Source organism: Drosophila elegans, unplaced genomic scaffold, assembly GCF_018152505.1.
Source record: "Drosophila elegans isolate 14027-0461.03 unplaced genomic scaffold, ASM1815250v1 contig_149, whole genome shotgun sequence".
In the NCBI taxonomy this organism is placed as follows: Eukaryota; Metazoa; Arthropoda; class Insecta; order Diptera; family Drosophilidae; genus Drosophila; species Drosophila elegans.
In genome coordinates, this window is record NW_024545513.1 from 1689176 (window position 1) to 1706462 (window position 17287).

The 17287-nt window shown below is 33.1% G+C and overlaps 2 protein-coding genes across 2 annotated transcripts in view; one reads left to right on the forward strand and one right to left on the reverse strand.

The window, feature by feature from the left end:
* Positions 1-1075: 1075 nt before the first annotated feature.
* Positions 1076-17287, reverse strand: part of LOC108137296 — a 58147-nt gene continuing 41935 nt past the window's right edge. The window contains exons 2-4 of the mRNA XM_017258917.2: positions 8919-9410; positions 5819-6782; positions 1076-3653 (exon numbers count right to left, since the gene is read on the reverse strand). Coding sequence (XP_017114406.1) covers positions 6596-6782; positions 8919-9391 — 660 coding nt within the window. The 5' untranslated portion in view covers positions 9392-9410 and the 3' untranslated portion in view covers positions 1076-3653; positions 5819-6595. The remainder of the gene's footprint in view (positions 3654-5818; positions 6783-8918; positions 9411-17287) is intronic.
* On the forward strand, positions 10792-12086 carry LOC108137297. Its single transcript, XM_017258918.2, has 2 exons — positions 10792-10862; positions 11344-12086. Exons 1-2 carry the CDS (start codon positions 10797-10799, stop codon positions 11827-11829), a joined length of 552 nt encoding a protein of 183 aa, XP_017114407.1. The 5' UTR covers positions 10792-10796; the 3' UTR covers positions 11830-12086.

Below are 17287 nucleotides of genomic sequence, written 5' to 3' on the forward strand. Positions count from 1 at the left end.
CCAAGGTTGGGCACTTGATCGCAATTTAGCTCGTTTTGTCAGCTTATTAAGTGACTGAAACTTTTACGGCTTACACAAATTAAATAAGCAATTAACAAAGATTTTGTTCAATAGAAGTTGTTGGTTGAGAATTTCACAAAATACAATCATAAATCAATAATATTTAAATTTAATATTTCAATGAATAAAATCATAAATTTATTTAGCTAAAACAGCAATAAATTCTTCACAACCAAATTAAAAAAGTTCGTTTTAAAGTTCTTTGTTGATAATTACTATATGCCAAATAGTAAGTATTTAATACATAATTTTAAAAAAATAAAATGTAAATAATATTTAAAAAAAGACCAAAATCATAAATTTGTGTACATGTACATGAACATGTACATGTGTAACAATAAATTCTTCACTAAATGTTTTTAGAAAAAATTAATGAGAGTACATTTTAAACAAGTCATTAAGTTATATAAAAGACCTTTTTTTATTCTACTACACAAATAGTCACTCAACTTACACATTTTTTTCCCGTTTAATACGATATTTTGGGTTTATCGTGTAAATCATCATGTAGTTCATTCCCAAATCGGGTTTTACTACCATATTGTTCCGGAAATGTAATGCGGTCCAACGGATATGATATAATGTCAATTATTGGGAGGGGCTATGTGCATGTTAATAATTGGAAAACTGACAATTACACGACACATTTAGGCTGAACGGATTACCGATTTTTTGAAAAATTAATTTTATACGTTACCAAGGGAATTACAGCGTATAACTAGTTTATTTTTTAAAAAGGCGTTTATATATTTAAAATAGAAACTTAAAATGCCTTTAAGCTTTTCCCCAAAGCTTTGTTTTAAGCCATATATGGTGGAAAACCATATATTTGATACTTTTCCATTATTTAATGTTAACATTTTTAAGCTTTAAGCTTTGCAGAGAGCTTTGCAGAAAGTGTATAACTGTAACTTTGGTTAACTGCCATTTAAAGCTCTCAGTTTTCCTTGAACAGTTATGTTAACGTCATGTTAACCCATTTTGAACTTTTCATAAAATGTTACACCAATGTTAATTTAAGGAAATCGTTTTCTTTATTTAATCTTTGTATTTCTTAAGTCTACTGCATGTAATCGTTTTAATTATTAATTTTATCAATGTTGTGGATTTTGTTCTGCATTTTCCTCCGTTTTTGGATTCTCACTTTTCTTTATTTGTTTGCTTTAGTTTAGTAATAATATTCATTATAAGTTACGAGTATTCTCAAACACAATAGAGACAGAGACAGAGCGACACACACGTTTTTTGTATTAATTTATATTATTATTGCTAAGACAAAAAATAAGTAACGGTCTATCAATGAATATTAACAAAAAAATGTATGAAAAGTGCCAGTTCGGACCATTTTTTATATAGGCTTTTGTGACTTTTTAATTTTTGTTCTTTTATTTTTTAAAAGATTTGAGGGTTGTATAATTTGAATATTCATGGTGGAGTATTAATTTGGCGGATACAATAGATTTACAAATGGGCTTAATGAGAAACTAGAAAACTATCCAGTAAAGGTGTACATCAAACATTTTTCTGGATTTTAAAATATGGCCACACAACTTCCGATTTTTGGCAAACATAATGGCGAAATACAAAGTACGTCTATTTTTTTATTATTCTTAGCTTCACCTACAAATTATATGTATAGAATATAATCTGCAATATATAGGTATATCTGTATATATTTTCTTTAAGTATATTTATTATTTAAAACTCTTTGTAACATTTAATAAAGTTAAACATTGATTGCTCTTGCGTTGTGACAATAAGTTACTATATAATCATATAATCAATCTGTCAGTATGTATACATATAGTTCATTTCTATAAATATATCTTTTGCGTCCTTTGTATCTCATAATCATTCTGCCAGCCTTGGGTTTCTTTGTCCCCTCGTCTCTTTGTTGATTATCCTTGACTATGTTTAATAATAAAAAAATTCTCTAGCTTTTCTGTTTTACATACGTCTCTCCTTTTATAAGTTTTTCTTCGTCGTCCAGCGACATTTTCTTAGGTGAAAATAGAGGCAAGGGATTTTGCCTTTTTGGGAGTTCTTTAGTTTCCCCCCTCCCCCCCTTTTTTTCCATTTAATGTTGGGCATTTTCCTTCATTTTTCCGGAGTGCTAAGAAGGCGCAAACTCGTTTTCCGTTTTCGAATGGAGGAACACGAAGAGTAAATTAAATATTCGAGTATTTTGTTATGTACATTCTAAATGTAATTATGACGAGGCTGTACCCTATGTTTATGTGTATATACTCTATAAGCAATAACAACATCGAGACCTATATAAAAAGAAAACTGCTGCGACTCGAGAGCCTGCTGATCTCTTCAATTTGAATTTCCATTTTCAGTTGCGGTAACTTTAATTAAGCTAGGCAATGGTCTAATATTTAAGAGGGGTGGCAAACGAATTAATATAAATTTAAAATTGCGACAATAAAATTTACTCTTTTTCCTTATAGATAAATATATATATTTGTTAAATGTACTGAAAAAAAAAAATAGTAAAAAATACCGGACTATTGAATTCAACATTTAGCACTCAATTTTTAAATTAATTGACATGATTTACTATTAAAATATTTTTGTGAATGTGGAACATTTAGATTTAAAGTAGTTCTTATTTGTTTTTAATGCATTTCAATTAATTAAATAAAACATTTTTAAACATATTATAAAACAATTTCAAATATTCTGAGGGAAATAAATTTAAGGCGTAGCTAAGTAATACATTTGTAACATCTTTACAAATAAAATATAAAGAAAGTGAGATCAGTGTCGGGAAAAAATATTTAATTTATTCTAAAAACTTGTCTTGTTCTTGGACACCTCTTCGTTTGATTTTAATGAATTGCCTTTTGTCACCCCACAACACCGAAATAAAATCAAAGAAATCTCCAAACTCTCACAATTTCTCGCTGGGGTTTTAGATTTGTTATTTTTTTTGGGGATGGCTACTCGAACTAAAGGCTGGCTGACCTGCTGGGCTGGGCAAATCAGCAGCAAGCCCAGTTCAAAAATAGTTTTAGATTGATTTTCAATTCGATTTATTGCTGGTTTTGCGATTAAACCTTTTTCTCTTAGCCTAAGGTTTTATATTAATTTTGTATATTCCATTTTAAAGTTTAATGTTGGGTTTTTTTCCTCTTTTGTTTTTAAGGTACATGGTACATTTGACAACTCTCTTGAATTTCGATTGCATTTGTTGATTGAATCAATCGGGAATAAATGGCATAACTGACGAATGGAAAAACAAGCTAGATCAAAAAGCACCTGAGGATATCCACTTCTAATTGAGTTGGATTCTGCTCTATAGATATAAAGTCTGTGGGATTGTATCTTAGTATCTTCATTGGTGGTTTCATCTTTTTCCATGCGGTGGTTCACGAGTCTACACAACATCCAAACAATGAGGAGCAACTAGGTCCTAAGTAAATAGTTATTTTTTATTCCGTTTTTTTTTTGTTTTTTTTTGCTTCGTTTCGCTAGTAAATCTAATTTATCAATTCCTGAATATACAATATATAGATTAAATTTCATGTGTCATTACAGTTTGATTACATAGAGTTGTATATTATATTTAAACCGGATGCTGATGGAACCTGTTGAGAGAAGAGAATGTATATGTGATTTATTTTATATTTCTTATAGAAAAACTTAAGTTTTGGTTAAAGTGGTCACTTTTGTTGCTTTATAGAATTTTTTAAAATAAGATTTGCTTTTTAAAAGAGATTGAATGCAAAATGGCTTTAAAATGATTTGAACATGCGTTTTTTAAAATGCTACACTGATATAAAAATTGAATAGTAAAATAAATACCTTACTTTACTAAAATAAATACCTTACTTTTAAAATTTAATTAACAATATTAAAATTAATTATAAATCATAACATTAAATATTTTATTGAAGGTGGAAAATAATAGGTTTAAAATAGTTCCTATTTTATTTAAATTAACCTTAAAAAAAAATCATATGAAATTTTAAAAAATTGTTACATTTTTACAATCTGAATTAACTATGTGCGGCGAGCACATGATGAAAATCAAAGCGAAAAAAATTTAAAATTGAGAACAAAACATATGTATTTACTCCTATTATTGTCAGTGGACTTTAATTGTTTTCTAGACTTTAATAAAATAGAATCTTTTTGTGTTGTGTCTTTTAAGTCTGTTTTTTGAAGTAGAGTTAATAGGAAATGGCTTTGAAATTAATTTTTAACGCTTTTTTAAAAGCTACTAATCAAAACCATAAATTGTAGAATCAAAAATCTGGATAGCAACTTTCCGGCAGCTATTAATCGTTTATAATTTCCGGCCATCTGTTCAGAAACTGTGCACTCTGAACCAAAGGACATTTGCTGATTTCAGGCCATTAATTCTGCCCAACACGATTATGGTGCTCAAGCGGGAGGACAAACTAAATGTTTGCCCACATTTTGCCAACCAAACGGCCAACGGCAGTCAGCCAAATGCTGTTCAACGCTGGCAAATGCAAAAGCAATTGCATTTAGATTTTCTATAATTAGTTTGTGGAATGGAATGCAAACTAACACGCGTTTCAATTAAGAAATGACACCCCACCGCCCCCTTAAATTAGCTATTATAGGGGGCGTGGCATTGGGCGTTGGTCCAGCGGACAAGTCATTAAAAACACGACCCATTTATCCATTTCTCCTTGATCATGGCATTGGCATTGTCATTGATGCAGCTGTTGCTGCAGAATATTACTCACACGCCATGTTGGCCGCGTTGGAGTCAGGGCTGCCACGTCCTTGGCCCCCATTTCCACATACCACCCACTATCCACCACCCACTTTGCAATGTCCTTGGGCCAAAGCTGCATTTCATTATGTGTGTTTTTATGTGTAATGTGTATAGCTAGCCGGATTATTAAAAATGCACACAGCCCATTGACAAATGCTAAAAATAAAATGCGAAATGTGCCACAAAAAAAACCAAGCCAGAACTTGGATTTCATGTTAACACCTCTGCACCTGCAATTAAATTCAAATAATTTGCGGCGAAAGTATCTTTAAATTATGAAATAAATATGACAGAAATTGTGGTAAGCTATTGAAATGTATTTCTTAAGCCCTTTTAATTTTTGTTTGGTGTTTTTATTAGATGGGTACTTTCAATTTAAAAATAAATACTTCCTTTTTGCATGTCTTAAAAAAAGTTTTAAAAGAAACTTTAAATTAAAAACGAAGTCATAATAATCAATATAATACCGAACGTTTCTTTCGACAACAAATGCTTTAGATATATTGGTTAAATGAATAAGCAGTATTTATATTTGTTGACTATCAGTTAAAAAAATAATAAATGTAAGTCGACATGACAAAAAACTAGCTTATATATTATTGTTGATTTAAAACTATAAATAGTTTATAAATTAAAATGCAATAAAAATATAACCATAAACAAAATACAACTTTATAGTAAAACCAAATAACTAATACAATCAAAATGTAATTAATTTTTTGTTTCGAAAAAATTTTTGTTCATCTGCACTTTGTATTGGAATAAAATATAATTTTTTATATCTGACTTTTTTTTTTTAATTTAAAAATTAACCAAATAATTTTTTTTCAATATTTCAATACTTGAATATTGTACTTATGATAAATGTGGATTTCTGTTAAAAAATATAAAATAATCTTCAAAACTAGTTTTGATTGCTACTTCCATAAGCTAAAGAAATACTATTTGCATGACCGCAGCTGTATATATTTTTGTATACAAAAAATCAGAAATACAACTTACTGTGGTTAATTGTTCCTTGTTTTTTTTTCGATCATCTAAGAAATGGAAATGCCATTATTTCGTGGAAGTGGTTTCGAGTTTCGAGTGTTGCGCGCTATCTTTGCTTTCCTTTGTCATTCTTCTTTAACACTCCAATTAAATATTATTTGCAATTATCCTTGCAAAAAAAGGGGTGGCAATTGTTAAGTCGCAAGTGTGGGGGTAGGAGTGAGGGGAGCGTTTGGGGACTGGCGACATTGGTGGGCGTGGCACGTGGCACAGGTGTTAACCGAAATTGCTGGCAATCAAAAATGGTCGCGATGCGTTTTTCACTGTTTTCTTTTCATTTCGTTTTATTTTGTTTTCTCTTGCCTTCTTTTCTTCTTTCATTTTTATATTTTTTTTTCTCCCATTTCTTTTTATCTTGAGCTGCAGTTTTTCATTTTTTTCGAAGTTTTATCATTTTTGTTTGCTATTTTCTTTTCAGTTTTCCCGCTCTGCCATTTTTCGTATGATTTTTTTCGTGCGGGTTTGCGGCTTGTTTGTTTGTTTGCTTTATGCGGCAGCCGCGAAAAGCAATTTCCCAGCGCGAAATCGGGATTGGGGTGGGTGGGTGGTTGGTATGTTTGGTGGGGAAGTTGTGTCGAGGAAAACAGGAATTGTTGTTAATAAGGTCCAGTTGCAGTTCGTGTGGCGGTGTTTGTATAGTGACCACCCACCCCCCCTCCTTTTGCCAATCCACCCAACCATCCATCCATCCATCCAACTAGATGTCCTGCGTGTCCTTTGGCCAACCGCTTATGTCTGCACGGGCACATTGCTGTCGGCCTCCTGGAGAACGGGCGCTGTCCAAACGCCGCTGCCGCTGCGCGTCTTCCGCTGCTGCACGATCCCGTCCATGATGTCCAGCTGCAAGTTGTGCACGCTGCCGCGATGGTCGGTCAGCGGCGGTCCGGCGATCACGCTGCCCCGGCGACTGCCACCACTGCAAGAAATGCAGGGTATTAAAATTCACATTAAATTGATTTTTTTTTAATATTCAAAAACCAGCAAAATAAACAATTAAATTATGAAAAGACATTTTATGCATATGTGATGAAAAGTAAGTACACAATTTAACAATTTTTATTCCACTGCAAGAAATGCGGGGATTGAAATTCACATTAAATTGATTTTTTTTTTAAATACAATAAAACTATTATACCACATAGATATACCATTAAAACAGGTTGAACAAATATGAAAAGACATCTTATAAAAATGTGATGCAGATATTAATAACTGTGAATAACTTTTTTTTTTAAATTAATGCTTTATTATTTTTCACTGTGATATCTTGTTTTGCACTTTATTGTAGGCCATTTTTTATTTATCCTTTTTTTGGGTGCCTAGACAAGGACAATTTGACATTTAAGCTGGGGCCGCTTCAATTTTTACTTTACTGCCCACATCCACATACATGTGCACCCATAGTAAGTGGTTGATGGGTCTGCGGTTATCACTTTAGCATAAATTATACGGCCCGTTGGCCCGTTTAATGTTCGGTGGGCTGCCATTTAGATGGCCACCACGGATACACAGAACTTGGACAAAGTCAGGTTGTACGATAAATGTGGTTACAATGTCACTAGCTTTTCGGCAGGAAAGTCGAGCCAAAAATGCTCTAAGTCACTAAAACGAAAACCAGACTAATAAGATAATGAAGTATAACTAACAAATATCTAACTGTTGAATTCTTAATTGTATACTTAATATTCAAAATTTGTTAATATTTTTTTTAAGTGCATTTTATTTAAGCTAAATATGATTTACATTTTTGTTAAATTTTAGGATTTTAATAAATATTTGTACTCTTATTTATTATTCATATTTAAAATAACTAAAAACCGCAATGGGTGAAAATCAAAGCGAAAAATATTTAAATTGTTCCACTTAAAATCTTTTTAAAACTTATTTTATGATATCTTTTGAGCAACAGAATAACGTTAAACAAAAATTATCAAAATAGTTTTAATTAATTTTAAAGTGGTATTTATTTATTTTCTTTAACTTTATAAATATCAATAATCTCCAAAGAAAATTAAAGTTTTGGCTTCACTTTTCTAAAAATTTGTTAATTCCTTTTTTCAGTTATTTTGCGATTAGAAAGTAATTCCTACCATAAATAGCTGGCACATAAAATCGTCATTCAATGAGGCCCCAAAAAAATATGCTCCTAACTATTCTTAATCCCCAAAATTTTATTGCATCTTCGCATTGATTGCCGGACTCGTTATTTGGCCTCATCATAAGGCAATGACCGGGCGCAGTTTATGACAATCTCATTATGCCCCCGGCAGTTCCCTCCCCGAAATCTGCTGTTCCATCGCCTGGCCACGCCTACTTCCGACTCCGCCCTCGCCTCCATACCCAGTCGTTTATCAAAATGTTGCTGTCACAGCACAAAAGCTTGAAAACACCCGACGGCCAAATTCAATTAGGCCCGGTACATAGAGTTTGCAGATGGGTAAAGGGCAAGAGAACTCCAAATAGAGGGCTAGTTGCACAGAAAGAAATATCGTGCATAAAAAATGAAATCATAATTTTTTGCAGAAATTTGACAATCTAACTGTGAATGCCATTCGATTGGAAATATTATTACGAATTCAACGGTGTATGGCATTCCAACATTTGACTATTATTTCCCAGAGTTTTGACCCAAAAATAATTAATTTTTAATTTTTGAAATAACTGCAAGGGTATATGAACTTCGGCTTGCCGAAGTTTACTTCCTTTCTTGTTTTAATTTAAAACTATGTTTTTCCATACTTAAAAATAAAAATTATTGTGTATCACACTTTGATTTAAACACAACACTTCTCGGGGCTAAATCAGTACCGAAAATACTTAATTCAAAGTAAAAATGTTTGGATTTACCATGATTTTTCTCTGGGTGTACTTATCTAATTGCGAAAATTTTAAATAGTTTGAAATTCATTTAATTAAAGTTTAGTTTCTATGACAATTTTTTGTTGGCTGTGTAAGGCTGCGGTTGAACCGCTTCACTTCCGCCGGCTAATGGCAAATGGCTAATGGCAAATGGCTAATTGCTACTGGCTAAGTTTGGTTTTTTTTTGCGTACCTGAAGGACACGCCGGAAATGGACTCGCGGCGATTGCGTCCGAATAGCGTTGGCGGCACCGCCGAAATGGTGACCACCGAGTGGCGCCGTCCGCCGGCCGAGGGATTGGCCTTCTGAGAGAGGGTGGCCAGGAACTCGACCTCCTTGGGACTGAGCCCGCCGGTCTCGCCGCCCACCTCCGACAGGCGGCGCACCTGGCTGGCGGTGATGCCCTCGGTGATTTGGAGCGAGGGCAGCGAGTGCTTGCGCCGCTGCTGCATGTCGGGAAAGGGGCAGAGCAGGTACGGGTTCACCGGCGAGTCCGGCTCCGAGTCGTCGCTGTTCGAGCGCCGAGTGCCACCCGCGTTCGGGTCACAGCCACCGGCCGCCCCCTCAAGGTCGTCGCCATCCTCGGCGGTGTGCGACTCCTCCACCACAATAAGCGGCTCCTGGGTGCTCAGATTGAAGACCGGCGTGAACGAGGAGCGACGCATTCTGACTGACCAGCTATTTCTGCAAAAAACAACAAAATATTGGTTTACTGTAGCGTATTGCACTCTTTCAAGGAAACACATGTGACAATGTCAATATTTTAAAGGATAAATATGTGACAATGTGTTCAATGGTCACTAGGGTGTTAAGGTTGAGCACTCAATACTTTAGATTATCTGAGATTTGCAACATATACAGGTTATTTTAGAAAGACATATAAAAAACACATATCCTTTCTTTTAAATCAAATCAACACTTCGAGAGCTTGCTCATTTGTTTTATTTAATTTATGAATTATAAAAAAAAAACATTTATCATTTGCCTAATATTAAAAAATGGTGAAATCACATCAGAAACCTGCTGAACTTACTCATTTAAATATTTAATATATTTTATTTAATAATTTTATTCAAAACTTTATTAGTTTGAGTGCCGCTAAAGATCGTAGAAGTGCTGTTGACATTTTGCGGTCACTGTGCGCGGGCGGCAGCTTTGCAGCAATCAAATTCGGTTAGCAAAAATTGAAATCAACTGCGAAAGTTAGCCGCAGCTGAGCTTGATTTTTGCGGTTACCAACTTTTTGTTTACTTTGATTGTGGGATTGTCCAATGGAGGCGTTGTAAAAATTCGATGGCAAATATGCAAAAGCCATAAAGACGAAACAAAAATAATGAAAACATTGAAAGTGTCATCAGATAAACACTGAATCAATTTGTCGCTCCATAAAGCTCAAATGGATTATGACTAAATTGAAGTTATTAGTTGTGATATGAGGCTGCATATGTAACCTAAAATAATATAAGAAATTTAGAAGTAAAAATAAATATCTGACTTTTTAATTCAAAATTGTATGCATAATGCTTACAAAACATTTTAAAAAAATATTAAATACAATTCAAATTAAATTGCATGATGATAAAATTATTTTAAAAAAAATTAGATTTAAAAAAGTTGTTTTTATATATAAATATATTTTATTTAATTTATATATGGTTGAAATTTAAATTAAATTTTCAGATATTAAAATCAATTCCAAATGTAGTCGAAAAATTTTAATATTTTCATATTTAAAATAACTACAATGGATGAAAATCAAACCGAAACATATTTAAATTGAGCACAAAACAATGAGAATTACTACGTTTTTTTTTCCAGTGATAATGATAAGAGGGAAATAATTTGTTTTGAATAAAATCTCTTTCGTTGTATTCGTTTTTAATACAATTTATACGACAGTTTACAATCTTTTACTACACGAGAAAATTGTTTAAATAATTACTATTGCATTATGGCAATTGTGGAAAATTGTTAACACTGATTTGAAAGTTAAGAGCTAAACTGAAAATGTGCATATAAATGGATAGCCAATTTGAGCACATTTAGAGCGGGTTAAAATCAACAGTAAGAATGCTGCCCACAATTATACTCCTGCTGACTAGTTGTTTGGCATTTGGAGCACTCATTCCCAGTCAAGTGAGCATTTGGATTAGTTTTTGTTAAATATATATAGTTATACCCTGGCAGAAGGTCCGTTTGTGCTTTTGTCCGCTTTCTATCAGTTTTAAATCTATCTGCATGAAATTTTCCTTAAAGTTGTCTTCCTATATACGAACAATCGGGAAAAAATTATAATAATTGTAACTTTGCTCTTTTGTTTTGTTAGTTCTTCGAGATATAGTAATGGTTTTGGTATCTCAGAATTACTTTTTAAATTTGATTAAAATGGGAACAATCGGAATGTTAAAATAAAGAAATTAAAAAAATAGATCTACGCTTTCAATTTTATTAAAATCAGATTACGATATCATATAACTTAAGAACCAAATTTAAGCTAGATATGTTTTCTTAGACAAATACGCTTATAAATCGAAATTTAACTACTTTAAGGAACATTTAATTTATGTAATAGCTTTCTTGCTTAATATATATTTTTATTTGTTAAAATTGAAAACAGAAAACCTGGACATATGTGCCACGATCGATTCAAATGACGACCAGCAATGAGTCGCTGGCCGGTGGCGATTGTCGACTGGAGCGAATAAGTCGCGGGGAGTACGGAATGAGTGGTACCCTGTACTTCAACATCGACGTGCCCAAAGACCTTGAGGCGGAGGTGAACATATATCGCAGCAGCGATGGCGGCGTCACCTACAAACTCGAACCCTATTCCGTGCCGCGCAGGGGTGCCTACGAAAATTTGAACACCTTCTACAAGGACATTGCCATGAAGTCCGCCGCCAGTTGTTCGAATTTTCCACAATTCAAGGACACTCTGGAATTTGTTACCGCACAAAAATTTGCTTACGAAAAGTGCACTATGGACACCTCCGGATTTCCCAACTACCTTTCCGACGGCTACTACAAGGTCGAGATTAAAACATACGGCGTAGTGCAGATTATCTGGGACGTAGTCGTCGAAGTAATGCAAAAAACCTTCTAGAGGGGTTACATATATACATACCATTGGCAGCATAAGTCATCTAATTTATATTCTTAATTTTTTTTTGGGCACAAAATACACTATCACCTTTATGGGTTACAAAAAGTATGCAGTGAAAATTGTAAACCTGTTTTTTGGAATGAAATATAAAGGGAAGAATATATTGTTGCATACTTTTAGACACTTTTATAAGTAACTTGAAAATCCAAGCGAATTCACTGATAGACCTATATTAGAAACACCCATTACAATCTCAATATGAGCAACGTTTTAATCAAATATTAAATCATAAACGTTTTATATACCTAAGAAATATGAATATTATTTTGATTGTGTATTTATTAGCCATCCCTTAAGTTGTTGTTTTCCTTTTCTTACAGTTAATTAACTTAAATTGGGCCTACAATTAATGTACTTAGTTTTAGCCTATACTTTATAAGCACACATAAAATTGGGAAAAAAACAAAGCGATCGTATAAAAGTTTGGTTGGGCTGGGCAGCTCTAATTAAAACCGGCAATTTTGTGGTACATTGCGATACTTATCAGCCCCTTATGGTAATTAAGTGACACTGTATCAGCAAAAAGAAAAAAAATAATGGCTGTATTGTTACCTTGTATTTTTAACTTCAATACAAGACCCAATACATTGTTCACCTTTATTCCCCAGTTTGCGCTTTAATTAGCCTTTGTGCATTATAATTACGTTGCACTAGGGACAAAGCGAATATCCTTGGGGGGCGTGGTCAGGATAAGGGCGGTGGCAAAGGTGGAGGTGGGGGCGTGGCAAATCCCAAGTCCAAAACGAAACGAAACAAATAGAAAAAAAAACTCGACTAAACGAAATGTCTCAATTAATTGAATTGAGTTCAAAAAGTAGGCTGAGAATGGAAAAATCATAAAATGTATAAGTAAAACCCTTTTGTGTGGCTGTGAAAAAAACAAATAAAAACAATACCTTTTCGGCTCCGGGACATTGCGCATACGCCGCTTGGGCCAAAGCCGATGTGAAATGTACCGAAAATGTAAATGAAATTGTTATTAAGCATTAGGCCCATCAGAATCACAAAAAAAAGGAAAAGGAATCCCATTCGTGTGTGGGCAACAAGACGCCGGCTTAATTCGAGGACTCAAGGACCAGAGATTCAGAGATACTTTGACAAGTCGCCAAGTCTAGAAGCTAAAAAATGGCCTGATTCATTGAGATAACAGTTACTCAAAGCTTTGACAATTTATCAAGCCAAATGGTTAAGCAAAACTCATTTTCCCAATTGCGCAGGTGAAATATTAGCAAAGATTAATTTGAATTCAAAACATTTACAAAAATTTAAAGTTATTTTACTTTTTTGTCTCATTTTAAAATTATATATCCGCTTTTTCAATGTAAATATTTATATGTATAAGTAAATCAACAAGGTTTTTAATTTAAATATATATAAATATTTCGACGACTACTCCCAACTGTTTAAGAAAATTTTTAAAATTATATGATAAGCATTTATCGCTACCCAAAAACAAAAAATATTTTTGGTAAACTATATTTTTGTAATATTTTGTATTATTTTTCCTTATTTTCCTTTTTTATGGCACTGAAGCAACGGCAAAAAAACATACTTTAAAAACACAAATATCTAACTTTTTTCTTTAACAATTAACTTGCTTCTATTTTGACCTCAACTGTAGATACTTTTGAGACAGTCTCACATCTCTGTGACTTTGCCTGCTTCACTGGCGCCAAAAATCTGGCAGTTGCCGGAAAAAATAGAAAAACACCCCCTGACTTTGGCCAATGTCAAAAATGCCCATAATGAGCGTCTATAAATAGCATAGTCGCTTGCCATTACGATTTGCAGTGATTTGATTCGAATTCGTAACGAATTCGGGCATAACCTCTGGGGGAATGCCCCCTTATCCCTTCATATATCCTTGGTAAGCAGCACGTAATTAGCAAAAGAGCCAACACGCACACACACACACACACACATACACACGTACGCCTTTAAGCCTGGTAAACAACAAAAGGAATACACACACAAAAAAAAAAGGAAAAAAGGGAAAAGATTGCCTCATTTAAATTTCCCTTTTCGCTTACTCGCGATGAAAATGAAAATTGACAGGCGTCTCTCTCTTTGTCTCTGTCTCTGTCTCTCTACGACTGTCTGGCTCTTTCCAACGCAATATAGCCATCTCTTTCGTGGCAGAGAAACGGATATAGGTTGTTAGGGGTTAAGGCAGCGGCTGCCGAAAAATTCAAATCGCTTTTTGTCCCTGTAGTACTAAGTACTCATCGTGTGAGCTGACAGATAGACCCACAAGGGAAAATTCCGGGGAAAATGCGAGGAGGCAAAGTGCGGGGCACTTTGGGGAAAAGTTCTGCTGATTACAGGAACTACAATGGAACGGAAGGCAAAGCAATCGAGTAGCTCAATTATGATATACTCCCTTTTTCGTCAAATTGATTCCCGGCAACAAGGTCACGATTCGGTTTGTCGGTTATATAGCTATATATACGAGTATATGCCTGTTCAGGAACTTTAATGCGATTGGAAAAGTTAGCGTTTATTACTGCTCTGAAAAATCACTAATGAAGGGTACGGGAAAAGCTTATCCTCAATCAAATAGAAAGCGTACAACGGTATTGTTTAAGCTAAGCCAAAGAAATCATTTTGATCTACTGAGAAACTTATTGCAAGTCATTAAACAAGTTATTTGTTATAGAATTGGGTTTCAATATGTTTAAGAAATATTTAAAGTAACAAAAAAATATGCTCGATTAAATTAAATTAACTGTTAAATTATTTATAAAAACAATTGTCTCTAAAAGTCAAATTTTTAAGTGTATTTTTGGAACAAGAAACTAGTTTGGAGTATGTGCCATTGAACAAATTACATGTTGGCTTAGAACAAGAAATCAGTAACTTTTTAAAGTATATACTAATCAGAGATAATATAAATTTTAATATATTGTCAAAATTAAATTTAATTTGCAAACATCGCTAAATAAGCCATTACTAATAAGTCTTATTTAAAAAGACAGTATGCATTAACACAGAATCCCAATTGAAGCAAAAAAGAACTTTATGTAGATTGTTTTAAATGCGATTCGAGGTGGGCTGAATTGCTTTGAGCATTCTGCTCCCTGGAGGCCACCGGAAAAGAATTTAAACAACGGATTTATTATGTATTTAAAAAAAGCGAATACTATACAGATTCCAATTCCAATGCGAATTCCCCGCGCGACCTTCAACATTTTTGCGTGGCGTGTGTTCGATTCGGGTTTTTTTATTTGGTTTTTTTGGTTGGGGGGAGGGGGCGGTAAAAGTGGGCAGTCAATTTGAGCAGCACTCAAACATTCAAATTTGATTTATCGGTGGAAAACGGCAGCGGGAAAACCTCGTACTGAAAACGCAATCAACTTCAAAATGGTTTAATTAGAACAGAATGTAACAAACCTAAGCGTGACCCTTGAATGCGACACCCCAAAAAACGGTCCCAGAACAGATGGGCGATACGGTCAATCAGACGCGAAACACCCAAATCAGACCCCAATCCCCAGGCGATTGAGTCGTCCCAACTTGCCTCACTCTAAGAAATATCGACCCACAGTTTTTTTTAAGGGGTTTTCTATATTAAATAAATAATACAAAATTCTAATATATTAAAAAAATATTATTTTACAGAATTTTATATTTTATATTTATTTTATATATATTTGTGTTATAAAATTAATAATACAAAAACTATCTTGATTTAAAGTGTTCTTATTTTAAATATATATTAATCCATAAAATCATAAATCTTTCGTTCGTTATTTAACATATTTTTGTTAAGCAGTCTAATATTTAAGATTTAAATCTTTTTTGGTCACTTCCTAAATTTGACAAACGTTTTTCTGCACTCAAAATGAGGTATAAGCTTAAAATAAAATAATTGAGCATTTATCTTTTCAGTGTAGCAAGCACCATGTTCTGTCTATGTTTACATTGGCAGGCTGTTCAAGTCTGTCTACAAAAAGCGTATTTCAATTTAAATTTATTTTTATTACATTTAAGCGGATTTTCAACGGACCAGCGTCCGAACGAATGAATAAAATAATTACTGTGACAAATTGCAGGACTTCAAATTCATTTGAAATGGTCAGATTATATTTATTTGTTTAATGAAATATTAATATTGTATTTATATATTGGTAACCTTTTTAGCAAGCCATCAACTACTTAAAATATGCTAAAAATGCGTTAAATTTAAAAATAAAGAAATGTTGCCAAGAATTCGCGTTCAAACAATTATGACAAATATTTGTCTATTCTTTCGTAGAATTATAATGATAAAAAGTTTTAAATCTAAATATAATTCTTCTGTTCATTTGTTAATCCCCAAAAAATATAATCCATGGCAGATATTATTATGAAAAATCAATTAAGTTCCGCGCAAACGTCAACAGGTTGCCAAAATATATTATTATTATTTAATTAGTGCAATGCATTCGGTAAAGCATGCAAACTCATTCTTCGCTTGTTTTCTCTCTAAAAAAAAATAATAAACATTTCATTTCCCTGATCAATTGCATGTGATAAATGTAGGCAATTGATAACAATTAATATAAATATATAAAGACTGCGGAAGTACCCTTGTAAACAGAATTTTTTATACAAAATGTTGCCCACAAATAGATATGTTTCCACAAAATCACATGAATAAATGGGTATGGTTGCATTGATTAAGACGGATGATCCAAAGACTATTGTTAATAAATGGCCAAGAATGTCAACAAGAGAAAATGTTTGGCCAAAAGCGATATTGACAATATAAACAAGGCTATAAATTTTCACCACTGCCCGTAGATCTAAATGACATGGGTTGGGTTCAGTGCTCAACGGTTCAGAGGTCACCGAACCCAAAACAAGTGCCATTAATTTATTATCCAGAGTGATCGACTTGTTGCGCTTAGAATTTTCCTGGAAGTTCACAAATTCACCAATTCGGTCTGAAATCTTTATTAAAATAGTAGTCGGATTCCGTAAGTACACTACACAAAACGTTGGCAAATTATGGGTTTTACAATTGTTTTTTAAGAACAACTCTACTTTTATCAGATCAAAACATAAGGCATTTCATATAACAATAGTATGTTACTTGTCGTTTAGTTTTTTAAACTAAGTTTGTAACAGTGTTTTAAACAGTTTTTATTTGGGAATTATGTGAAGTATTTTAATGAAAATAGCTCAATTGATTTGAAAACATTGTTTATTATTTGAAATAAATCATTTTTATGTAAATATTATTTTTTGGAAACGCCTAGCTATCTGGAAATGATACATTGAGCTCTCCAAATTTCATGTCTTCATCTAACGATCTAATTTTTTTAATGAAAGTAGTTCGATGGATTTATAAACATTGTATATAATTTAAAATAAATATGTTTTTGGGTAAATTATTATCTTTATTCCAAGTGCCTTA